Source organism: Toxorhynchites rutilus, chromosome 2 (genome assembly GCF_029784135.1).
Source record: "Toxorhynchites rutilus septentrionalis strain SRP chromosome 2, ASM2978413v1, whole genome shotgun sequence".
Classification (NCBI taxonomy): Eukaryota; Metazoa; Arthropoda; class Insecta; order Diptera; family Culicidae; genus Toxorhynchites; species Toxorhynchites rutilus.
This window is the reverse complement of record NC_073745.1, coordinates 217,230,814-217,256,804: the sequence shown is the minus strand read 5'-3', so window position 1 is coordinate 217,256,804 and position 25,991 is coordinate 217,230,814. Positions and strand designations below refer to the sequence as shown.

Genomic DNA, 25,991 nt, shown 5'->3' with positions numbered 1-25,991 from the left:
AAGAACCAATTATTTTCAACAGATTCGTTTAACCGGATGTTGAATTTAACTGATTCTTTTGCATAAATTGCAACACCTCCATTGTGTTTGGAGTGGGACAAGCAAAAAGCAACTTTTTAACCCGGTATGTTGTACTGGTCAAATGAATCTTTATTAACTATGTGAGTTTCAGCAAGAAATACCATTTGAGGTCGCATGTTTTCTAAAAGTAATCACATTTTTGCGTAATTTGGAGAAAGCCCAGCTATATTCAAATAGATTATTGCTAACTTACTTTCACATGTACTTTTCCTAAATTGCTATTTCGTTGTTTGAAAAATGTTGCTTTTTTCTTCTCCAATAGTCTCCGATACACAGGACACTGTGTACTGTAAGCTGGATGATTTTCACCCAAATTCAATTTTTGTTCTTTATTCACTTTACAACAATTGATGCATTTCCATTCGGTTGATGAGCACTCAGATGTTTCATGTTTCTCAGTACATCTAGAACATATTTGTTCTTTGTTGCAAACTTTACTTTTATGTCTGTATTCTCCACATTTGAAACAACGTAGAATATGAAAGGCCTCAACCACGTTACATCTATCCCACCCGATGCATACTTTTTGAGCAGTCATCATCTATACAGTGTCCCGAGTTTTGCTAGTTTTCTTAAGCTTACGTTTCCGATACTTATTATTTATTCTATTGAGAGAAATTGGGCGCGTTTAGGTTCATGTCGATGAAACCCACCCCATTGTAACGATACCACTGAACAACCTCCGAGCTGTAGTGGCAACTCTTCAAATTAGGCAAAAAACTAACAGCTTTATTATGTGATTATATGAAGGCCAGCTCGTGATTCTTGAGGAATTCTTTTTTGTATATTTATTTTCCTGTAGTCGGTACATGAAGAAGAATTCACAATACGTATCGATTTGATTTAAAAACCATTATATACAGCGTGTCCAATAAGTTCGAATACTACTTTTCATCGCTGTGTAGGTGCGCACCATGTGCATTCTGTCTATTGGTATTGGTGTCAGTTTTAACTTTATATATAGGCTAACCGACGCCAAACAACAAATGACAGCAAGCGATACTGTCGACTTGCTGTCATTTGTTGTTTGTTTATCGCACACGATGAAAAAGTACCTCGACGTCATGGTAAAGTTGTTTGCGAGAGGTGAGCGACCCGGCGACATATTCCGGCGGTTGAAGTCCCACGGAGTGAAGTGGGATTTCATCTATTATAACACCATCCGTCGGTACCGGGAGACAGGCTCGGCCAAGGATCGTGCGAGACCCGGGTGGCTGCGTTCGGCGAGAACGCCAGCAGCCATCAAAGCAGCGAGGGAGCGGGTTCGTCGAAAAATGATCCGCTCGATCCGGAAGACCGCAGCTGACCTGGATGTGTCAATCGGGACTGTCCACACCATCATGGCGATGGACCTAGGGTACAAGCCATATAAGAAACGCAAGGTTCACGGGGTAACGAAGGCTACATCGAAGATGTGGCTGGAAAGAGCCAAACTAATACTTTCGCGGCACGCAGGTCAGGAGTTCGTGTTTTCTGGTGAGAAACTCTTTATCTTACAACAGCTGTTCAAAACAATCGACTGTGGGCGCAGACGATGGCCATTGGATTTTCCCTTCGATTAATTCCGAATACATACTGCTTCACTCTGTGACTTCTTCTTGCTGCTCTGAGGATTTAGCTTCGATGATAGCTTTGAGAAGCCGTTGGAACAGTTCGATTTTGTTCATTTTTCGCAGTCCCTTCAATACGTTTGTCGCCCCATTACCCAGATATGGGCGACACTAACCTCGTTCAAATTGAATGGGATTTCCAAACCGAATTTGATCGAATTGACACCTAAATATAAATTTAGGATATGTGGAAAAATCTTAAAATCAACACCATTAAAGTATATTGTTTCTTCTATACTTTTTACTATTTCACATTTCGGATGGTTTGTAATATTGTTTCATTCGAAATCCATATAATATGACATTGGAATGTGTTATTATTGTTAGTTTGTCTTCAAATAGAAAAAAAATATGCTAGATTATGTATAATACGTGTACACATAGAGCTCGACCTTCATTGATCAATTTATTCGTCAGTTGAGCCCTGTAATAAACTCGGTGGCAGGGGCGAATAAATTGCAAAATTTAAGGCCTCTTAAAGCCAAAAAGAAGAACAAGAGGAACAGGAAGAAGAAGAAGAAGAAGAAGAAAAAGAAAAAAAACTCAGCCGGATCGTCTTGGGCGACGAACTAAATATATGAATAACGAAAGACTCTTTTTCCTTTGCAATCTAATATGAAAAATTACGTTAAAATAGTTCTGAGAAAAAATGTTTAATCTCGATGGTGAACTACGTAGCGCCAGTGATAGGATAAGTGGCGAAGAGGAACGATACATTTTGCAATACGAGATTTTTGTTTTATCCCATTTGTTGATTTATTTAGGCTCATTACTATTTTTTAGCTGTAACGGAGCCGGATATAATCGTGTACATGTTACATGTTTTATCGAATCTATAAACTGTACATTACACATAAGCCATTTTCGAGCAAAAGAGTATTTCTTCTATACCATTGTATATGATACATTACAACAGTAGCCGTATAGACGGAAGAGTTCCTTCTGTTCTTCCATTGTTCAGTTAGACCGAACAGCGGAGACAGTTGATATTGATCATTGTTGTGTTCTTTATAGCACAACAGTCCGATGTTTCTTGCAGAGCAGAGCAGCAGTATGGACGAATCGATCTTCATTCGACCGCGGATCGACCTCCATTGTTGATGATTGTTGCATGGACGTAGTTATTCTATAACAACACAAAAATGGTCAATTGAGGGCCCTGAGTTTTGAACTCATGATCGATTGCTTGGTAAGCGAACGCGCCACCAATGTGGCTACCAAGACCCCATTGCAACATGAGATACGAGACACAGAAATTGCGTTGAATGTATGTTAGATCGAAGATCGGGAGAAGTTATTATTGGGAAATATTGATGATGATGGTCCCACCTCGTTCCCCTACAAAGGTTTGAGCGGGACGAGTTCTCTTATTGATAATTATTATATTACAATATTTATATTTGTCATCAACTAACCAGCAATCAAAATAAATTGAAATGAAAACGAACTGATTATCTCGCAGACATAGATTACAAATCGAAAGAACAATATAAGTCATTATCTCATTGTATTTATTCCATAGCATGTTAAGAGAGTTTTCAACCCGGAAAGACCCCAGACTGATCGGGAATTGAACCCAATACCTATGTCAGTATTAGCAACGAATTTACAAAGAAATTCCCGCTTCACCGAATACCCGACAACGGTCCGTTAATCGTTTACGAGACCAGACAGCTGAGCAAACCTAAGCCTAATTATATATATGCTTCGCCTAGTGTGGTGGCATAAAACTACACAAATATCAGCTCAGAAAAAATACAGGTATGCCAATATCTGTATCTTCTCAGATAGCCAAACAGCTCTCAACCTCTTCGCGTACAACATCGTACAACATCGTACAACATAGGGCGCTAGAACGCTCAGCAGAGTGGTGAAATCACTTGATATGTGACGTTTGAAATAATACGCTAAGGGGTTAATGCAGTAAAAGCATACACATCTCAGTCAAAGCTAGATTGGGAATGTATTCTATCCTTAGACCAACTAGCTGCTACTCACGAAGACAATCTATACTGGGTGCCTGGTCACTGCGGCATAGAAGATAATGAAAAAGCTGATCTCTTAGCAAGATTAGGATCTTCAACTAAATTCGTCGAGTCTGAGCAATTTGAATTATCTACATCATGCAAGAAATCAGAGCTCAAACCTGGGAAATATCGATGATTGAAGCCAATTGGAGGGCTCTATCAACATCAAGACAATCCAAATTATTTATTATATTATGTAACATAATAACACGCAGCCAACTCAGCTTGAATAAGGCAGATTTAAGTATATTAACCGGTCTATTGACCGGACATTGTCCGAGCAGGTATAACCTTAAAAAAAATCGATAGATGATAATTGTCGTAATTCCGAAGCTAAATCATAGGAACATTTACATCGTCAATGCAGTACTCTAATTCATTGAGTAAGATTGAGTATTCTTGGACAGGGTATTCTTATGTTTAACAAGATTTGGCCTGCTGAATCAGAAAAAGGTAAGGAACTTTATATAGGAAGTCATACCTTCGTGGGGGGATAAAATCAGTATCAGACACAATTTCCGTTCGAGATTCTTCCTCACTTGCAGAAAATGTGTTAATCTGTAACATAGAACACTTATGTGATACGGTACAGCTAATTCTCACTAATAAATTTTGTTTTATAATGCAAGGTAACACTATTGGCATAACATGATTGAACTTGAGTCATACGGATTACAGAATGCAAAATTGGGATCCGTTTGGCCAATTCTGACTCAATCGAATTTAAAAATATGGGAGAGTAGTTGATCAATAGACGGATCTGAAATTTCCGAGGAAATTACACAATAGATTTCCTCAGGGCGTATTTGTTCTACTAAAAATGTGTGAATGAGATAATCCTCGCGTTTGTCATTCAACCGAATACATGCAGCAACGTGTGGGACGAAATATGTGTAATGTCGTAATAAGACTCGTTTAGGATTTCATATTTTGTTTGAACACATGTGCTGTAATGTCATGTGCATTGCTTTTCGGTCTGGCAATAGCAAAGGTTGTGTCGGTATGCTCATGATAGCGGCTCGCAAGTGAATGTTATGTTCCTTACGCTGCTCCTGTTTATTGCATCGTAAGGATCGTAGTCGTTCACTTTCTACCTTCGCCTACATGTCAATCATGAATTATTGGCGCTGCTCACGACTTCGTAGAATGACGTTGTCCTGATCGCATGGAATCACCATACGATAGGGGAAAGTAGGTAAAGACGGACACTGCGGGTAAGATGGACACTTTTAATATTTCATTAACTAAAATTTTTTGAAATATTTTAGTTATGCAAATACTTTCAATAAAGTGTATCAATACTTTCGAGACACACTGTTGATTTCCAGCGAACGAACTGTCAAGCTTGTAAACAAAACAAAAATTATCTTCGCGGGTGCACCATTCGATGTAATTTTTACTTCGTAGAAAATAGCGAAAAGTTCGTGATTTTTTGTTTTTTACGTGTTCCTCCAACGGGTAAGTGTTTATTTAGTCCATCAATAATTATCCTGTGATAAATCAGGGGTTTTTCAACGCTTATAGGAAGAGCTACGGTCATTCGAAAAAAAAGCTGCCAGTTTGGGCAAGACGGACACATTAAGGTAAGTAAAGACGGACACTAGTATTTTCCTAGGGTATTTAACAAAACTTTTTGGTTTTACTATAAAGATGCCTACAAATTACAAGCGCAAGAGTAATCGGCAGTCGTGGACCGCTCAGCAGTTGGAACAAGCCATTAAGGCTGTAAAAAGTGGATCGCCGGTGAAGACAGCAGCAAGAAGTTACTCAATTCCAAGATCCACACTGATTCGCCACCTCACAAGTCCAACTGTATAAACTCGGCTAGGACCTCTTGATTCCGTATTCAATTCTCAACAAGAAGAGGAGCTGGTACAACATCTGTTGGATTTGGAAAAGAGGTTCTATGGAATAACGATGACTAATGTTCGAAAGCTTGCTTTTGATCTGGCCCAAAAAAATGGATTGCCACACCCGTTCAACAAGTCTACCAAGATGGCTGGAAAAGCCTGGCTAAGCAATTTTCTGAAACGAAATCCCAAATTGTCGTTCCGTAAACCTGAAGCTACCTCTGCCGCCCGAGCCAGAGGCTTCAATAAGCCAGCAGTATCTGCGTTTTACGATTTGCTGGAAGAAGCGCTGAAAGATCCCAAATTGACGCCAGATCGTGTTTTGAACGCCGATGAGACCGTTAGTATTTGTTTTGGCATTGTAGTTAGTTTAAAAATCAGTTTAATTTTTTATTCATACTTTCTTACAGGTTCCTCCGAAGAAGTCTAAGGTAGCGGTATTGAAGGGCAAAAAACAGGTTGGTGGTATTACATCTGCGGAACGCGGAGAAACAGCTACGGCAGTAATGTGCATGTCCGCAAACGGACAGCACCTTCCGCCGTTCTTCATTTTTCCTCGCATGCGGATGCACGAAGCTTTGAAGAAAGGGGCATCACGTGGAAGCAAATTTGCCTGTAATGCATCGGGTTACATGACGGTCGAAATATTCAATGAGTGGTTCGATCACTTTTTGGAGCATGTAAAACCTTCTGAAGACAGTACTGCCTTGCTCATAATTGATGACCACTCGTCGCACACGAAGAACCTAGCTTTTACCGAGAAAGCTAGAGCTAACTTTGTTAAGGTTCTAGTTTTACCACCTCACACTAGCAACAAACTTCAACCGCTTGATGTATCCTTTATGGCACCTTTCAAGACGTACTACGCACAGGAAGTAGAGCGTTTCCTACAACAGAATCCAGGTAAAGTCGTCAGCCAATATGACGTTGCCGAGCTCATGAAACCTGCATTCATCAAGGCGGCTACTACGGAAATTGCTGAGAAAGGGTTCGAAAAAACAGGAATTTGGCCATTTGATCGCAATATTTTTTCCGATGATGACTTTGCCCCGGCCACGGTGACTGATCAACCCGATCCTGAGATTCTTCGTGAAGAAGAGACGTTTCGATTGCATCTTGAAGGTGCGCCTAGGCAATCGACCGTAAATCGCATTTTCTGTGAGGATAAAGAAGTTCAAGTGCTTCCCGAAGACATCATGGCTGATTTCGCAAAACCGGACAGCATCTCAAGGGCCAATAACCCGGTGTTTGAAATATCTCCGTCGATCATACTTCCGTTACCGAAAATGGTCACCCCGAGAGTCACGAAGAGAAAACGCCAAGCAGAAAAGGCAGCTGACATAACGTCTGCTCAATACGCTGACACTTTGAAGAAGGCGAAAGCATCGAAAGACATTAAATCCATCAAAAAAGAACAAAAACAACGCTCTTCGAAGAAGCCTAAGCAAAATAAGGGCAAAGGGAACACCTCATCTGATAATCTATGCGAGGAATGCGGAAGCCAGTTTTCTGATTAAGATTTCGGGACAGGTTGGACAATATGCTTACAATGCATTTCATGGTTCCTCGCTGAATGCTTTACTTCTGCTGCAACTATTTGTCAGAACTGCTCTTGATTAGTCTTTTTTTTTCTTGTTTTTTTATTCAAACGTAAAATTGAATTAATTTAAATACTCAAATGAACTTAAACCATCGATGAATTGTTTTTAATGCTTTATAAAGAAACTTTCGTTTTGAAATATTTTTAAGTGTATCATTAAACTTTACAAATAAATTATCGTCTTCCTAGGAGGTCATTTAAAATATGCGTTGGCTATTTCAGATCCTTTTCCTTCCTTTGCGAGGACAATGGCCCGCAAAAATCCAGAAATTTTTGCATGGAGTGTATGTATTTGACCTCTTCTGTCGTTCCCTTCCAAGGATGAAACTGTCCACGAACAACATGAGTAGCCTTTCGAATCGTAGCGTAATTCAAGAACACTCCCCAATGCTGAAAACACTAAAATACGTACAAAAACTACAACTTTTCCGTAAGTGTCCATCTTTCCCACCTTAGTGTCCGTCTTACCCATTCCAGATGTCCGTCTTTCCCGACCATGTGAATAGTATTATTGTGTAGTATAGTATAGTATAGTATAGTATTTCGATGCATTTTTTTCAATGACCCAGAATACATCAATGTTGGAATAAATTTACTAGTATCAACGGTAATTATGATAGAAAAGGACCTGAAGTTTCAATTTGTATAACAACTGCGATCATGAAAGCTATATATGTGTAAAAATTGAGATTACACCTTAGGGTGTCCTACACATAAAAATCCATTGAGCTCTCTCCATTCTCTTTTTTATTTCGTTTCCTCTAACCGCTCACATTCAACGATCTTATTGGGTATGAAAATTCTTGATACATCTGGTTTTCGCATGAACAAAAAAAAATCGTCATAAAAAAGTGCTTCGTTTTTTCTTCAAATTGCCACCATTCCGGGTAAATCCCTTTGGTGTGCCCGAGGCTCATACCATTGCGGCGTCTTTAGCGATTAATAATCTGTTGGATATTTTAATACATACAAAATCTAATTTGTTTTATTTGTTCAGGGCTCGAGAAAACGTCCGAAAATCATGCCTCTACACTAGAATAACCCTTCAAGGTTCTCGAAATAAAACCATTTTTCGTCGTCAGTGACAAACAGTGACAAACGATGGCCAATTGCTGTTTGGGGCACATTCAGTGTTTCTGCCCGTTTTTGTTATGTTTGGGCTGGGTTTACATCCGAATCTTATGTTTTACGTGCAATGAATTCTTCAACCCTTTGCGGTCGAGATTAATTTCCCATGAAAGAGATCCTATTACCATTCCACGCTAATAATCTTTTGTTTACACCGAGTACCGTTATCTTTTATCCATAGAAACAGAGTATTAATTCGAAAACAAGTTCACTAGACATTAAAATTCATTTAAAGTATTTAGTATTTAGTATAGTTCCTTACTGTAGATTCAAGTATTTAGTATAGTTCCTTACTGTAGTGCCTGAGAGCAGACATGCGACCGCAAAGGGTTAATCTACCATATGATGACGATTGATACATTTCCTACAACAATTGTCAGTACAAATGGTTGCTCTATCGAAATTTGAATTAGTTGATCTTGCTTTTTTAGATTTTTTTTGCCTTGGATTAGCGAACCTACAAGCAGATGAACTACTAAACTACTTTAGCATGAAATACGATATTGGAAGATGATGAATCGATACTAATGAATTTTCTATCATGTTTCCATGATTGATTTCATCTTTCAGAAGAAGTTTTCTCAGTATATGACAACTTTTACTTATACAATCTCCACCATATTATGGTCGAAAATAAACGAAGAAAAAATCAGCAGAGCTTCCAGAATAACCGCACGAAGCGAAGCGGACAGGAAGATGAAAGAATACGGAAAGCCCCCTTTCACCAGATGCGTTCATAGCGTCATTATGCAATGCCACGGAACAACATGATGCGCATGCGAATAGGCAACGAACCCGATTTCCCTTTTGATGAGGGGGACTCAAGTGAGTCATCATGTAGGTTTAGAACGGTTATTACCAGGGCGATGTTATGGGCTCTGCTTTCCATCATTTCGCATCGCACAAGCACACAGTTCAAGCGAAAGCAGTCAGTATGTGCCACTGCCATTCGGTCAGTGCCAATGAAACCATTGTCCGTGACCCTGACCAGCATGACCAGGCATGATGGTGGCAATGTGACTTACCTATGCCTGTGCCATGTGTACTTCTAGCGGAAATTGTCATTATAGTTGTGTTCTGGTAGAAATTTTGGTGCTAACGAGGTGATTTTTGGGTGAATGTACTAATTCATACCAAATATGACAACACTGTATGTGTTGCTTTAATAACTACTTGAATATTGCGTTTGAAATTTATTGTTTGGATTGATTGCGGAATAATAAACACTTTTTTTGGAACACATCCTATTATTTAATCTTTTGCATTCGAATCACTTTCAAGATGAATATTGTTCACATATGTAATATATCCACATTCGTCCTTTTAGTTTTTAAAATTAAGTAAAGTTCATAGTCCTATATTTTTGATACTTGATGCTGTTGTTAATTACAGCCGATACTGTCATGGTCGCAAAGTGAACCTATATCTATAATATATTCGTCTAAAATGTATGGCAATCCGACTAATTGACCACACCATCTCATAAATTAAGGCGCAAGAAAAATAATCTAACCTTGAGTTGGGTTTTATTACGGCGGAACCACCTTTCATTTAGATGTACACCATCTACGATAGTCGAACCTTGGCAATTTTGATGCTAAACCGTGCCTTGTTTCCATTTGAAAGGTTCATTCATCCAGCGTCATTAAACCGATAGTGCGGTATGCAAAGCGTGCGAGGTCATAGCCCTGCGCAGAATGAATCGCATTTCTACCAACACGTGGTCTCTTCTGGGGGTGCGCTACTAAAGCATATCGGTATCCTCCCATTTAATTTTTTATTTTCAGCCGACATCATCAAGAGCAAAGTTACGTGTTCGACATCGGGCAGTTTTTCAACAAATAACCTCCGGCTCTGAAAAATGACAGATTTGCCACCGGATGAGCTCGAGTAACCGAACGATTTGTGCATACATTGAGATCGACGAATTTCCACCGTTGCGTCGGTCGGAAATGTGCTTCAGAGCGAAAAAGTTTTATGAATGCTAACGCCAGATTTGCTCTTGTTCACATTGTCGGCTTTGGTGGCTGTGTTCCGAAAGGGAAATTATATCGTCTAGCGGTGCATTCAATTTTAATTTGCCTGCAGTTCAAGAGTTCGATCGTGTTGTGTTACGTTTCAGCTTATTTCACACGTGTGAAACAAGAGGTGTACTTGCGGAAGAGTTAATCTTTTGTGTACTCATTAAATCATAATCAGTGTGGGCCACACAGAAAGGAGAGTTTACTAGCAAATCATTGTTATTACAGCAACTTGTGATAAAATAGTGATTCCATATGCTCGATCAAGATCTTGCGTTCGGAAGAAATCCAATGAATGAATAATTAGTGCGAGTAAACTATCCTTAGAGCCGATGTCTAGGGAGCGAAGAACTGTCTGTGAGGTCGTGGAAACTGACATGTGTTGATGATCGATGAGAGCGGAAGCGGCAAGTTAGTGGATACCGGAAACGATGTCATCGGATAGAATTCACAGGTGAGTTCATTTGAATTTATGCATTTTTAATTTGTTCCATGCGTTTCTGGTGATAGAAATCATAAGTTTCGGATCAGCATAACGACAGAATACTGTCTTTGATTCCATTTTTTATTTTTTATATTTTTGGGGGATTGCTTTGAAATCGACATAGTTTTATCGAGACTGTGTCGCCCAGTATTCAGCGAGTTGTAGAACGTGATGGATAATGATTTCATTAAAATAATTTGTATGAATCTGGATTATTTTTTTTGACGTAGGACTACGTCTTTCATTTCTATACCGGGGTGTAAAATCAAAGTTTCGAAACCGAAAGCGTTACGCCGGAGACCGAGATTTTGAGCGTTGATAGCTCCTGAACAACTGAACGAAACGGTATGATAAACATTTCATTCGAAAGATAAAATGTCTACGCGTTATATACTTGTTACTTTTTGATCCAAAAACTTGTTTAAATAGCCTTAAAATTGTTCTCGAAACAGGCTATTGAAATCACCAATCGGTATATAAACGAGCGCCGCTCGGAAATCCACTCAGTTCTAATTGAACAGCGATTGGAGCATGTTGTCGCTGTTGTGGTGAATCTTCGTTTATCCTGAAAGCACGGATGAACGGTGTCACCAAGAGCCTGTTTGTGCACCTTAGGCCAGAAGGGAATCCATCAGGAGGAGAGTGATGCCATAAACGGTTCCCCGGGAAGACATCGCTACACACACACATACACGCGCGGAATTCTTTCCGTTTGGATGCCATTGAGCATCGAGAAAGTTCCGGAAAGATCTAATCATTGCTGGAAAATAATCTGCCAGTTCCTCTGGGAATTTAAAAAATACATTCATGTGAAAGAGTTTATTTTAATGTTTTCTAACCATGTAACACAGCTTTCAAATTCATTTGATTTTGTAATTTTTCAACCAAGTGTAATTAGCAGGAAAGCTTCTGAAGATTATTCTTCTCCATCAGTAGGATAGTTCCGTATCCAATATTGTATGCGCACGCAATCGATTATTGCTCAGTTGCCGAAAGTTCCGAGCTCAGAGAGTTCATTCCCCTCTAGTTTGCCTTCCAAATTGCCATCGTAAACCACACCTTCTCTCGATTCAATCACACACAAAAAGCATACTTAAGCGATATTCTGGTGGTGAGATGCATTCATTTTTCGTAAGGACATCGACAAGACAACATCGTTGCCTAACGTGCTGGAGGAGGTGGACGGCGAAGGATCGACACATACACGCGCGGAATTCTTTCCGTTTGAATGCCATTCAGCATCGAGAAAGTTCCGGAAAGATCTAATCATTGCTGGAAAATAATCTGCCAGTTCCTCTGGGAATTTAAAAAATAAATTCATGTGAAAGAGTTTATTTTAATGTTTTCTATCCATGTAACACTGTGACCAAATATTTTTCAATCAAGTGCTATTAACAGGTGGTTATCGAGTTAGTATTAACCACTGGTGGGCTTCCAGTATCGAGGAAAATGTGGAAATATCTAATCGTTGCTGGAAAATAATCTGCCAGTTCCCCTTGGAATTGAAAATTACATTCAAGCGAAAGAGTTTATTTTAATGTTTTCTATCCATAAAATATCCATATAATACATTTGGTTTTGTGATTTGTCAATCAAGTGCAGTTAGCAGGAAAGCTTCTGAAGATTATTCTTCAGAACAAGGTTTTTCGTAACCTATTTTGGATGCATAAAACGTTGTGCCTCCAACGTAACGCTCTCGTTTTCGAAGTCCCCCAAATATTCATTTATTCATTCATTCAGAATGGATTTTGATTCAACTTCAAACAAATGATCTCTAAATCAACGATAGTCCTACGTCACCCTTGCTGTTATATCATAGATATAACCCACTTCCTGTTTTTTGAACTTGAATCTATAGTCTGAATCTGAAAGCCGAATCCGTATCTATATTTTGTTTCCGGAATCTGGAATCTGGAAATTGAAATTCCAGAACGGAATCCGGAATCCAAATCTGAATCTTAATCTGAAATTTGAATTTGGAGAATTTTGAATATTCGTTATTCGTTAGATCCTAATGTGTACTTTGAATCTGGAATGAAAATATGCAATATGAATCCGATTTAAAATCCTGCCTGGAATCGGGCTCTGAAATACGAATATTCAATAAAATGTGATTGGAAATCTGAATCTGTAATATGAATTCGGTATTTTATTCCGGTAGAATCCTGGTGTTCAACTTTTATGTAACGTTATCTATTATACATAGAACTTCCGTATTCGTGAACAGATTCAATAGCCATTAAAATTCGTTTAAAAAAGTGTAAACTGGATAAATAAAGGATTGAGTATGATTCCTTGCAATGGTGGCTGAGAGCACACATACGACCGCAAAGGGTTAATATTTTTTTGTGAGCATTCATTCTACATCTTATTCTGAAATAATAAAGTTTTCACATTTTTAACAATTGACGAAAATTTAATAAAATACTCACATTTTTTTGCAGAGTTAGTTAATGGTAATGATCATTTTTTAATCAGCGAATGTTAAACCATATTGTCTGTCCGTCTTACCCCCACCAACCGATCGTTTCATCCGCACTACAAAAATGTTCAACCATTCGATTTTTTTCTTATTCCATTAACTGAAAATATTTTTTTGTGAAATACTACCAATTTTAAGAGCAGTTGATTGAACCGCAACAAACTGCATATAAATTTTGAAAAGTATCAATTTGTTTAAGATACAATCGTCTTACTTTCCATTCCTCTAACGTTGGGGATCGGTGTAGTGAATGCACGCAATTATAGTATTTGCGTCGCACTTGTGTTGACTAACTGGGACTGAATAACAATTCTGTATTTTCTACATAAGGTGAGCTCCCGTTTCGAGCTAGAGACATGGAATTAACAGAGCATTCAGGAACGCCATTTTAGTTTCGAATCAGTGAGTGCCATTTCAAAATGGAAATACAATAGGTAGTAAAGCAGTAAAGTGGTTACCCTCAGGAATATGACTATTTCTAGTGTCCACAGGCCGCTACAATCCTCGTTTTTGAAAGAATATTGTAGCTTAACTTCATGTTATTCAAGATAGCAAACGGTTTTTAATATGAAAAATGAAAAATTTGATCAAGTGTTTATCAATACAGACCCCGTTCGATTTTAGCAACAGGCCCGAATATTTTGTGTTGCCGAAATCGAACCGTGCCAAAACGAACGGTTTTTTTCCATAATTTTAACTTTTTAACTTTTTAGTGGTTTATAAATATATAGGGATCAATGAAAAATCACATCACGCGACTATTTTATTTTTTGCTCCCCTCGGGTACACAATGGTATACACTGAAGTGTCTACTGCTCGGGGGCTAAAGATGGCAAAATATAGAATAACCTTTATGCCATGCGCAAATGCTACGGGTATTCACAAATTGCCGATGATTATAATTGGAACTATGAACCCATAGGGCTTACAAAAAACGTTCAAATTCCTGTTGAATATGCCGATTCGAAAAATGCATGGACGACTCGCGACATATTTCAGAAGTGGTGTCACAAGTCTTTCGTAACAAAAAGGACGAACGAAGGACGAAAACTAAAAAACAGAATTTCAGAAAAACCGTTCGTTTTTGGCACATTTGCCAAAATCGAACGGGGTCTGTGTATCGGTTTGACATGGAATAGCTGTATACATTTGTTTTGATTTTTGACATTTTTTGTCAACATTCATTCATGATAATTAATATAATGAAAAAGTGCCCGGATCCGAAAGCATTTCTGTAAACATTTCCCTTCCGCGGCGAATGACGTGAAATGGCTCAAGTCACGGTATTCCCGAAGGCGAATGGCGTGTGACAATAGCTTGTCACTAGGTGAGATTTGAAGTCGTGTTCTCATATGTTATCGACTCGTGTATCAAACAGGAGCTGAAAAAGTAAAGTTGCTTCCACAATTAAGCAAGAAACCTTGATATCTCACGTCATTTGCCGCGCGGAATAAACGGGATTGTCCGTTCTGTGGCTTTAATTTTAGTATATAAAACTCAATAAACAAACCAAGAAGAATAATTAAAAAGATGAGGGAAGGTGTATTCCCACGTCTCTCCGGTTATGTCTACGACCCATCCGTATTTTTTTATTGAAACAATCTCCGGAAGTTTGATAGGTGATAGGTGGGGCCAAACAAGCGTTGCTAGAAAGCATTCATTATCGGCAGAAACCATGTCTTTTCATGCCTTGTAGCGTCAAATGAGCAAATAATGTCATCTGTCCCCCAACGCTTTGAAACTTTGTATGTATGGAAGCAGACATCTCTTTCTTGTTTCTTTTTTCATCTTTTTTGGGAATGCACCAAAAAAAAGTCCAAACGACGTCAACGGGGATCGAACCAAGGTCGGCTGACATGCAGGACTGTTTTATATGAACACGCTATCCACATAACTAATGATGCTGTTGCGCAGAAGCGTGATTATATTACATCTCATTACAAATTGAAGTTGGAAAGTGTTTTCTAGTTTTACTCTTAGGAAACACTTCCCAACATAAAGGGGATCTATATCCATCTCGGTCTGGACCGTGTATATACAACGCAGCGCAGCCCTGTTAACGAATTCCGCTCGTTAACTGGGTTGACTTTTCAAACGTCAGAAAACACCGAGGGGAACGTCAATGGATGCACTCAAAATTTATTGGAAAATATAGAAATATGGAAAATATGGAAGCGAAAAATAAAAACTACACTGAGAGAAATAATTAGTAGATACAGTCAACTCTCCCTAACTCGATATCCAAAGGGACCATCGAGTTAGGGAGGTATCGAGATACAGAACATTTTTTCCTATATTTTTTTATGTCTTAAATTGTCATATATTAGGGTAAGTGTGCCAATTATGGTATGAATTTGAATTTTTGATTCATTCCCTTAAAGTGAAAAAACACCTTTCTCATAAATTTTTTTTTCCAGAGTCTTTCAGGAGGTGATAGACGGTTATATTTCACGAAAAAAAATCCTTCTACGCATATGTTAGAATTTCAACGATGACAGACTTATAGAACTTTTTCTTTGTTTCGGATTCTGTTGGCTCAAACTGACTCTACATTGAAAAGTATGCTACGTAATCCGATTTTGTTCCTTCATTTGAAAGATGAGAAAATTTAGTACAGGATATAGTAGTTGAACATCTAAATTAGTGGATTAAAATAACATTTTTGAAGTGGAAAATTTAAAAGTTTTTTTTTATTTGTAATTATTAATTTTATCCTAAAAATTCATACTAAACTTGATTGTTTCTATCAATTAAGTTAAAGCTCTCTAACCTCTCTACAATTTGTTCTTTGACGCCCAACTTCTATCTCTCTTAATTTCGCTGCAATATCGATATAAACAATTCCTGATGAAGATTCAATCAAAATCTTCCAAAATCGCGATTTTTAATCCACTGTACTTATAAAAGCCACTTAAATTTCACCTTAATGCTGAAAGGTTAATTTTTTTTCTTGAAATTATTCATATTTGAATTATAAAAAAAAACTTTTTTTTTCAAACTGTTTACAATCGAGTCCTAAATTTTACATAATCGAATCATATATAATCGAGTTTGTATATAATCGAGTCCGACTTGCACGAGGCACTAGGTTAACAAAGAAAATATTGATTAAGTATGTTACTCAAACTGAATTGTAACGATCACGCAGGAACTGTTCAATCACAAAGAAATGTTCGAATAGTTTCACAGGAACATTTTCAGTTGATTTCAATATTCCGGACATATTCTTCAGGTTTGATTTAACGTTCGAATTAACATCTCAATAGAACTACTATCTTCAGCGTTTTTCTCAGGTTTTCAACACTTTCTAGTATATCGGTATCTGGCAGCAGATCACAGCAAATCACGTTTTGGTCCTTTTTGCACTAATTATTAAAAGACATTGAGCAATCGAACGGTATTGTACCGTCGACATCGCTCACGACACATTAATTATGCCAGCGGAATATCACTCCCGTCCATGTTGGTTGTGCTTTAAAGTTAGGATTTCCCAGTTTCTGGACAAATTATCAAGCCATATCCCAAAGAATAGAAGAGGGGTAAATTATTTTGTCTAGCTTGACAAGACAAAAATTCATTGACCGCTCCAGCTTCTCGATTCTGACCAACCTTATATGCTTTTGGTCTAGATACAATTTTCCATTCCGATTCCATTTTTACTTTAGTTTGAGTAGTGTTGATACCGCACTTTGTGCAATACTGAAATTATTTGCAGCTTCAGACCCCTTCCGTCCATATTTTTCGACCTGCTCGATGATGCTCAAACCTTGCGCAATGGTTAGCGTTTTGATTGTTCGCTTGAAAGGTTTCTCGAGGTTTTCCATACTTGAAAAGAAATTGTTTGATGACACGAACACTCCGTCTTCACTTTCAAGGGCAATTGAAATCTGAGGTAATAACGCACAAAAACATGTACGCGAAAATCAATCGAGTTAGGGAGGTGAAAATCCATGGAAAAATGAATCAAAACACATCGAGTAAGAGAGGCATCGAGTTAGGGAGGTATCGTGTTATGGAGAGAAGAATGCTTGTAAAATCGAAGGTGCCATGAAATCCATCGAGTTAGGGAAAATATCGAGATACAGAACATCGAGTTAGGGAGAGTTGACTGTATAATGATTTGATAAATGCAACCAATCGTGCTTCTACCGCGCTAATCATTGATTTAGCTACGAGGAGAAATTGGTAAACATATATGTCAAGCAGAACCACGATTCGTAAGCCAAATGTCGGCTACATTTTTCCGACGAAAATGCACGTATTGCAATTATATCAAAACTTTTACCTCCGTATTACCTTATAGCAACGATAAAAACTGGTAATGTGAGCTTTTCTAATTACAGTCTTCAGATATGACACATTCAAGTTTACTTATGTTATCGAGTAAAATATACTAACCTCTGGTAGGGATGTCCCTTGAATCTGAAATTCATTTTATAAGGAAGGGCCCCTGTCTGGAAGGTCGAAAAATAAGGAATTTTCGTGTTTTTTTTTTTCGAATGTTAGGAATAAAGTGAAGTGGGTATTTTGGTTATTGTTTAAGGTATATTTGAAGATGTAATTTCCGTTTTTTAAGTGCACGAATATTGATAATTACGTTGTTGCTAGCTGGATGAGTAGATGCTGTCTGAAAATCGGTACCCTGCTGGTGGTATCGGTTCTGAAGCAACAGTTCTGGACGAATTCCGATGAATATTTTGAAACTTTAGGACAGTACGTTACATTTAGTGTTAGCGTAGCATCATCAACTGCTCGTATCAACGCTATCCCCCGACATTCAACAGCCATCAACATAGAGTTTTTGAAAATTCGAAAAATTGTCAAAATGGCGGCCTTTTTTGTTAAAAATGAATTATTTTTAATGAAAAATCGTTGTTTACAAGCTCGTAAAAAATCGAAAAACTGAGATATCAAAAATCGGCTATGTAACGCTTTAGATAATTCATTTTTCATGCTGAAAAAAAATTTCAGCCAAATCGGTCGAGTAGATCCTGAGATATCGATACCACCAGCTGAAAAAACATGGCTTCGAGAAAAACGCGTTCAAAAATTCGTACAGCAATACTATATTCCTTGAGAAGACCTTATACTTTTGGCTATAACTTTACAACGAAAACAAATATCGAAAAATTCTTTTAGGACAACATTTCAGAGGGCATAAGCTTCTTAGAAATGCAAAAAAAAGAAAATCGATTTTTTCGACCTTCAATTTATTGGACACGGCTTGCCAAGCTGAATAAATAAGACTAGTGTTATAATTTTTGAGTCTTGAAATAAGTGGTATTGATTATCGGCGATGGAGCGTTCAGACTATAGCGAATGTATGAAGGTTGAACAAATTTTCATGCATTAAATTTGCTCAGAAAATAATTGCTCGTTAAATCAGTTTAATCGACATCATATATGTATATCAGATAGATGCAGTTCGTGAGTCATATAAACGAATATTTTAAATCAATGTAGGACTGCAAAAAATCGTGTTACATCTTGTGGAAAATTGCTTAACAATGAATCAAATTAGATCGTAATGGAGGACATATCACATCATATCATGAATTTGACACATCAAGATGCTTCTTCTTCTCTAATGCCACTAACGTTTCTAGAAGAGCTTCGTCGTTTCAACGTTGTAGAATTTTGTCGTAGTGGTCGGAATTATTTTGAAAAAATCCTTGAAAAAGCAGTGATACATGCAAGATTATGAAAAATAAACCTTTTTTTTGTGAATTATATGTAAATGTATTAACATAACAATGTATTTTAATGTGATGTTTTCATATAAAAAAGATTTTGCCGCTTGATACGCTTATGCGATAATTCAAACAACATGAGACATTTATGCAAACAGTAGTTCTGATACTCATGAACATTTTTTCCATCACACCAAAGTGTTACAATGGCTAAATGCTGCTGTTATGATTTTTGTCCCAAATTCCTATGCATTCAACGCACTGTTGTCTTGTGTGGGTGACTACTTTGTTTGATACTGAGTACCGTTATCGTCTACTCATAGGAGCACCGTATTGATTCGTGAACAAGTTCAATACACATCAATCTTCGTTTAGGAAAAGCATAAACTGATACTTGGTTGAGAAAAATATAAGATTAGCATGGTTTCTTGCGTGGTGGCTGAGAGCAGAGAAACGACCACACAGAGTTGATATATTCACACTTGAATTTATTTAACTTCTTCTTCCAGAGCTGCCAAGGATGGTCTGCTGGATGTCCTCAAGGAAGCCACGCGGTCGGAGGCAAATTCCAAAGATTCGGACGGTATGACACCGGTGCTATGGGCGGCCTTCGAGGGTCGATTGGAGGCGCTAAAACTACTAGTTGGGAGAGGGTAATTTTATATACTCTTGAAATAACGTTTGAACACTTACTTAACGCTTCAATTACATACTCTCCATTCAGTGGAGATCCGGACAAATCGGACCAGTTTGGAAACTCGGCACTGCATTTGGCTGCCGCCAAAGGACACATGTCGTGTGTGGATTTTCTGGTCCAGTTCGGGGTCAACCTGTATGCGCTGGACATCGACAACCACAGTGCGCAAGATTTGGCAGCCATAAATAATCGCGATGCCATTCTACGTTATTTGGATGCGGCGTCAGCTAATTTGGAGGCGGTGGACAAGTGAGTTTGTTGCTCGTCATTCTAATGTTTGTTTGTTCGACAAAATGTGTTAATTTTAGACGAAAGGTGCGGGAACTGAAAGAACATGCGAAGAAAAAATCGGAGAAGCGAGCCCGTGAGTTCAACAGAAGGCAGCAGAAACTGGAGCAAGGATACGATGAGGATACCCGCGTTCGGCCGCACCGGCCGTCGAATATGCTACAGATGATCAAGCACAAAATTTGGTCCGGGAGCCAGGGCAATCTGAAGGCCTCTCAGAAAGACAATGTTAACGGCAATTCTACCAAGTTCAGTGCTTTGGTTGGTGGAACCGTGAGTGGATCGAGAGGAGCGGTGAAGAAGCGAGCAGAAGCATCCAAGTTGAAACATCAGATGGAGAATGGAGGTATAGATTTTATATCATTTGGTATGGCAACGTATTTCGAGTTTGTTTTTGTAGCATTCAAAATTGGTGAGGTAGAGCCAACGGGTAAAAGAAGTATCCGATCGATCCAAGGAATGCAGCGTGATTCGGAAATTTTGTATGTGGGGACATACAACTCTGCGGACGATAACAGTAATCGGGGGAAAATAAAGGATGTTTTTGAAGTTGACTCTCATGCCTACGAAGATATGGACGATGAGGACAGTGGAAGTGGTGGATCAAACACGAAGTTCAATACTATGACCAGATCAGTTAGTCAACCCGATTTTTTGGCCAATTTAAATGATGACCTCACCAATGACGTGCTGTTACAAAACCGTCCCAGCCTTTTCAATAGGCCTTCTGGGAATTTAGCAATGACGTGAGTGTTGATTCTTTCTTGTTAATATATCGTTGCAATGATAACAAAACCTATTTCAGCCGATCGGTCTCCACTGTGTTGGCTCAACTAGGTAACGAACATTCCGCGAATGAATCTTCTGATGGATCCACAAAGCGAAAGTTGAAGCATGGACCAATCAAACCTCGCACACAATTGGTTATCTCGGACTCGGATAGTGACCAGGATAGTTCGGATAATGATGAAAACGAGTCCCTAGCAATTTTGCGCTTCTTGGCAGCGTTTAAGCTCGAGGACTACTATCCAATGTAAGTATTAGAAAGATGAGTAGTATTAAACATTTACATCATGATTTTTTTCATAAACAGCATGCAGAAAAATGAAATTGACATGGAGACATTAATGCTTTTGACCGAGGGAGACATAAAATCGTTGGGTCTCCCCCTGGGTATTTACAGACGACTCTGCAACGCTATACAGGAACGAAAAGAAGCTCTAGCCAGCCCCGGCACCATAATGGACAGTCGACTATAATTATCGATGCAGTGGTCGCCATGCAATCTTGCCCTAACTTGATGTAGAAAATGAACATTTTATTGTACATAGTGAATTAAATTATTTGAATTTTAACAAACAATGTAGAATATGAAATCCAGAACAATCGAATGGTTTTTTAATTTAGCTTATATTGATCAAGTGAGTTTCCGGCCATCAAGAAGATTTTTTCGGGTGTAGTTGCACTTCCTGGGAAAAAGGATTTTGAGTGAGGATTCTTTCTTTTTTTCATTAAAATTTACCTATCGGAATCCAATCGTCAGGCAAGCCAGCGTCCTTTCTTGCCGATCGCAGCGCATACCTCAGGGCATATGTGAGCACAGGACTCATACTGAAAGCCGGTTCGCCAACCGCTTTGGACCGTAACACCCCGAAGGGGTTCGAGCTTTTTCTCAGAAACTCCACCCGAAAATCGATGGGAATATCCTTGTTACCAGGCACCTTGTAGTTCCACGAGCGAGTTGTAAGAAGTGCCCCATTGGAGGGCTCGTACACCAGTGCTTCCGTAAGATAGTACCCGAGTCCCATGATGAAGGCACCTTCCACCTGGCCAACATCAATTCCAGGGCTCATGCTTTCGCCGACATCTTCGAGGATGTCCACCCGTGGGATCTGAATGTTGCCGGTGAGGATGTCGACTTCAATTTCCGCACAAGCCAAGCCCCAGATGACGTACGCTTGGAGATCGCTCGGCTGGTAGTGATAGGTAGCGGATAGATCTACGTTCGCTACGAATGCTTGGGCCACAATTTGTTCCCACGGTGCTTGGGGATTCGCTTGCTGAATGGGTCGGAGGCGTTCCATTAATATCTCGCAGCTCTTTTTCACAGCCTAAGAAAACAGACTTTTTTTAAACAAGATTTGGTTTTATTATGGCCGTTTCATTAGTCCATAAACTGGAAGAGGTGATATGGGAGCTTGAGATGCGAAAAGCTTCGAAAGGAACATCCCCTCAAAAATTAACACGTTGAACTACACACCGTTATCGTTTGGCTTTCCATTCAGCCCCCATCAAGAGAACGTGTGAGCACTTAACGGGGGAACATTGCTGGTCCAATATCCCAAAGATATTTGTTTGATAAAAAGAAGATAGTCAGAAATTCGATTTAAAGTAGTCACATTTTTGTAATACATTCGGGAACAAAACATATTTTATTTATATTTTTAATTTGTAAGTGTCGGTCCCAGTGACCAACGCTCTTCTAACAAAAAGTCCATTGTTAGCCCACATAAAGCTTGATTCATTTAGAATCCGGTATCACAAAACCAGTTGTATCTCGGGATTGGTTAAAGGTACAAACGATGTTTAGTGTCAAAATACATAATTTATTGTTCTTCTCAGAAAAATATTGAAACAAAAAATGTTCCGTTACAGTTTTGATGAATTTTATCTCCATCAAGTTTTGTACTCTTTGTTGGTCAACCTCGGCGGCCATTTTTTTTCTCGATCGCTTGGTCGGTGTTAAGTCAGACCGGACCATGTGACATTTTTATGATATCGAGAAAAACGAGTTTGAAGTTTGGTGCTATAAGGGGTTTTCATTGGGCATTCAAAACAATTTCGATAAGTTATTCCTTCTGTAGGCGAGATTTTCCAAATCTGACAAATGTGAAATATAGCTTAGAAAATGTTTAACCTAATGCAATCAATAACTGGATTTTTTTAATTTTGCGACTAGGTCCGCTCTGACTTAACACCGACCACTTCATGTATGCAGCATCCAGAGCCACTTCGCACCCTTCTTGAATTTCCGCTTGACAGTTGACCTATGTTTTTGGATTGGGCGGAATTGGAGCAATGGGGAGGATTGAGGTCTTTTTCAATGTGATCAACACCATTGTCACGGCACCACTGAAGCACCCTCAACTGTAGTGGCAGATTGCTCAATCTGGTCAAAACTTCACCGAACTTTTGTGAGCCCTCATAGACGTGAAGAGATGTTTCTGCAGGCACTCTTCTTTATACATATTCGAGTCCATTGTCCCGTTTGTGACGAGAACCTTGGTTTTCTGTTCACAGTTATTAATCCCTTGCCAATCAAGAACTTCCTAGCAAATTTGTCAGCGAAAAAAAGCAGAAATTTGCTGGGGACATCTCTTCTGACAGTGGCCTTATAGAATTTCAGACCTAGGAGCTGTCGAAATTCTATCTTCACGTACGTTTCGTGATCCACCAACATGCATTCTTCGTACTTCGTCAAAACCTTGTTGTACTACTTTTGAGTGCGTCTTCTGGTCACCAGATTTTGCTCCAGCGTCCTGTTTGGTATTATTTACGATAACCTTCTCACATACGGATTCTACGGATGGTACTTTGGCTAGAGTTGTGTTTCTTGGTGACGTCATAGTCAGAGAGTCACGGATTTGTCTTAATTGTTCTCAATACCTTCAACTTCAGCTTTCACTACAACGCGTCCTCTGATCCATCTGAACAACAGTTGTACGTTCGCGGAAACGTTTCAGCTCATCAAACACGATCGATTTAGCCACTTTCAGCGATTTCGGTTATAATACTTGATCCCGCCGGATTTTTGATGTCCTTCCTCTTCATAGATCCGAAAAAAGCTACCCCTAGACGTGGAATGAGCATTGAATTTGGAGAATTGCTACTGATTGTGAGTGTAGTGGTGTATTTTGCATGTTCATTGCAAGTTAGTTTCATATGCTCAATTTTATGCCTGACCCATTTTTTTTTTTATCTGTATTATAGTGACTTTCAACTCATTTGGCTGGTTCGTCACTTTTACTTCCATTTTTGGAAGAATGTCGGGAGTGAGTATTAAACTCGTGACCTTTAGCGTGAGAGGCATGGATGTTACCACTACGCCAGATCGCCTCCACATGCCTGACCCATTCTCAACCACACTCAGCGTAAATAAGAGGTTTTGAGGTTTTGAAAACAAACCTCTGCGGCGGCAAAAAAATCAAAGCCGTCAATATGTTTGCCGTTCCTTTACTCACGTACAGTTTCGGGGTGCTGAAGTGGACGAAAACCGATTTAGAAACAATAGAAAGAGCAATGAGAGTGACGTTCACAAAGCACCGTATGCACCATCCAAAGTCGTCCATAGAAAGATTCACCTTGCCACGTGTTGAAGGAGGAGCGTGTTTTTTGGGAAGAAATATCAATAACTTTGAGTGAAATTGAGATATTGGCAAGTTCTGCATCGAAAAATGTTTGTATTAGTAAGCTCTAAAAGTCTTCCGAAAACAGTTTGTATGTAGAATTTGAAATATAAAAGTTAGAGCAAAAAACAGTTTTTTTTATGGTGACCCTAATGTAACTTAGAAAAAAGGCGCTATATCGGTTATTTAAAGAGATAGAAATAAACTTTGTTCTACAAAAATGTCTCAAATGGCTGGGACTACAATATTTTTGAACTATGTTTACCTCTATCTATAAAGATAAGAAAGTTAGATTTTTTATTTCATCGACAATCTTGGTCACCCTATTTTTTATAACATAAAAATGAGCGCTCTATTATATGTAACAACTTTATCGAAGACAGTTTTTGTCTAGAGAATAACTGTCGAGCACTAAATGCTATTTTCCACTTAAATACATCTCCTGGACCATTGTGCAATGGGATAAGTAACTAACTTTCGAAAAAAATGGCGCTTGGTTCGTTTTGGCAGAACCCCGACCATATCTTGATAGTAGTCCCAGTTCTAGAGAAGAACGTTTCGGCTGGACCTGATGTCACCATCCAATTTGGTCCCACTTTTTACTGTTATTCTAGTGAGTGTAAAGTTGTAAATTCGGAAAAATTTTGAGGGAAAGTTAGAAAATTCGGGAAATTGAAATTGAGATATGTACTACAATGACATCGTTGTTAGACCAATTGGATTTCGCGTTTGTGGAATTGGGCTTCGTGTTCCGTTGGTGTGAAGTGAAAATGCCAATGGATTCTCAGGTGGAACAACGCGCTTTGAAGAATAAAAAATGTGATTGAAAATTTACTTTTCTGTATTAAAAAATTTTGTTCGAAAATAAATTTACATATTACGAGTAATTACGTAATTACGTGTAATTACGAGTTTTGGTAGAAGTACTAGGAAATTTCTAGTAAAAGAAAATTGTATAGGGCCAATTAGAAGATCAATCAATGAAGAGTTTTGCGACTGAACCCACAAACGTTCGCTTAGTAAGAAAATTCGAATGTACAAAAGAATTCATGTCATGAAAACAATTTTGGGCGAGACGATGTTCGCCGAATCAGCTAGTCATCAATAAATTTATTCAATTAAATGATTCCATTCCACAGTACAAGATGATGCCCTGGCAAATTTTTCAATTTTTCTGGTTTTTTTACCTTTATGCTGTGAATCAAATTTAATTAAATGAAACGTTTGTTCCATGTACAAAAAAAAAACACAACACTTGTACAGAATAAGAAAATAAATTGGAAAAAAGGCGTTCTATTTTTCAAAGACCGATACAGCAAAGATCGATCCTCTGGCACCGATTTAACCAGTGAATCGATTCCTACGCTGTTTAGGAAATCGATTCGTCAAGATTGATTTTTTTCTAAAGATCGCCCAATCCTAGTCTTCTGCATTAGATCGCAAACATCGGATCAAGTACATCGGTCGTCACATCTGGTTTTGTCAAAAAGCGCATGCACACTTTTTGGCGCGAGTTTGGCGATCGATATCCTGTTTCCGTCTAAAATAGAGACATACAGTACACCTCGAAGTGTTAATTCAATTGTCCCTCCGCTGTCTACCCACACACTTTATCAGGCAATCGCCA

At 38.6% G+C, this 25,991-nt stretch overlaps 3 protein-coding genes across 10 annotated transcripts in view; 2 read left to right on the top strand and 1 right to left on the bottom strand.

The window, feature by feature from the left end:
• Positions 1 to 21,344, top strand: part of LOC129766657 (pre-mRNA splicing regulator USH1G) — a 25,770-nt gene extending 4,426 nt beyond the window's left edge. For all 8 annotated transcript variants that reach the window (XM_055767238.1, XM_055767239.1, XM_055767236.1 and 5 more), the window contains exons 2-8: positions 10,546 to 10,771; positions 19,483 to 19,626; positions 19,698 to 19,919; positions 19,979 to 20,304; positions 20,359 to 20,704; positions 20,764 to 20,991; positions 21,052 to 21,344. In XM_055767238.1, the coding sequence (XP_055623213.1) occupies positions 10,749 to 10,771; positions 19,483 to 19,626; positions 19,698 to 19,919; positions 19,979 to 20,304; positions 20,359 to 20,704; positions 20,764 to 20,991; positions 21,052 to 21,217 (1,455 nt within the window). In that variant the 5' untranslated portion in view covers positions 10,546 to 10,748 and the 3' untranslated portion in view covers positions 21,218 to 21,344. The remainder of the gene's footprint in view (positions 1 to 10,545; positions 10,772 to 19,482; positions 19,627 to 19,697; positions 19,920 to 19,978; positions 20,305 to 20,358; positions 20,705 to 20,763; positions 20,992 to 21,051) is intronic.
• LOC129766658 (uncharacterized) lies at positions 1,573 to 8,847 on the top strand. The gene is made up of 2 exons (XM_055767245.1): positions 1,573 to 5,908; positions 5,979 to 8,847. Exons 1-2 carry the CDS (start codon positions 5,636 to 5,638, stop codon positions 7,083 to 7,085), a joined length of 1,380 nt encoding a protein of 459 aa, XP_055623220.1. The 5' UTR covers positions 1,573 to 5,635; the 3' UTR covers positions 7,086 to 8,847.
• LOC129766655 (xanthine dehydrogenase-like) overlaps positions 21,255 to 25,991 on the bottom strand; it is a 27,536-nt gene continuing 22,799 nt past the window's right edge. The window contains exons 7-8 of the mRNA XM_055767233.1: positions 21,481 to 22,069; positions 21,255 to 21,427 (exon numbers count right to left, since the gene is read on the bottom strand). Of these exons, the coding sequence (XP_055623208.1) occupies positions 21,357 to 21,427; positions 21,481 to 22,069 (660 nt within the window). The 3' untranslated portion in view covers positions 21,255 to 21,356. The remainder of the gene's footprint in view (positions 21,428 to 21,480; positions 22,070 to 25,991) is intronic.

What these genes read in the sequence shown, in the direction of transcription:
- LOC129766658 (XM_055767245.1), top strand. Translation starts at nt 5,636, where the DNA reads ATGACTAATGTTCGAAAGCTTGCTTTTGATCTGGCCCAAAAAAATGGA. An exon ending in TTTTGAACGCCGATGAGACC is followed by an intron (nt 5,909 to 5,978) that starts GTTAGTATTTGT and finishes ACTTTCTTACAG; the next exon opens with GTTCCTCCGAAGAAGTCTAA.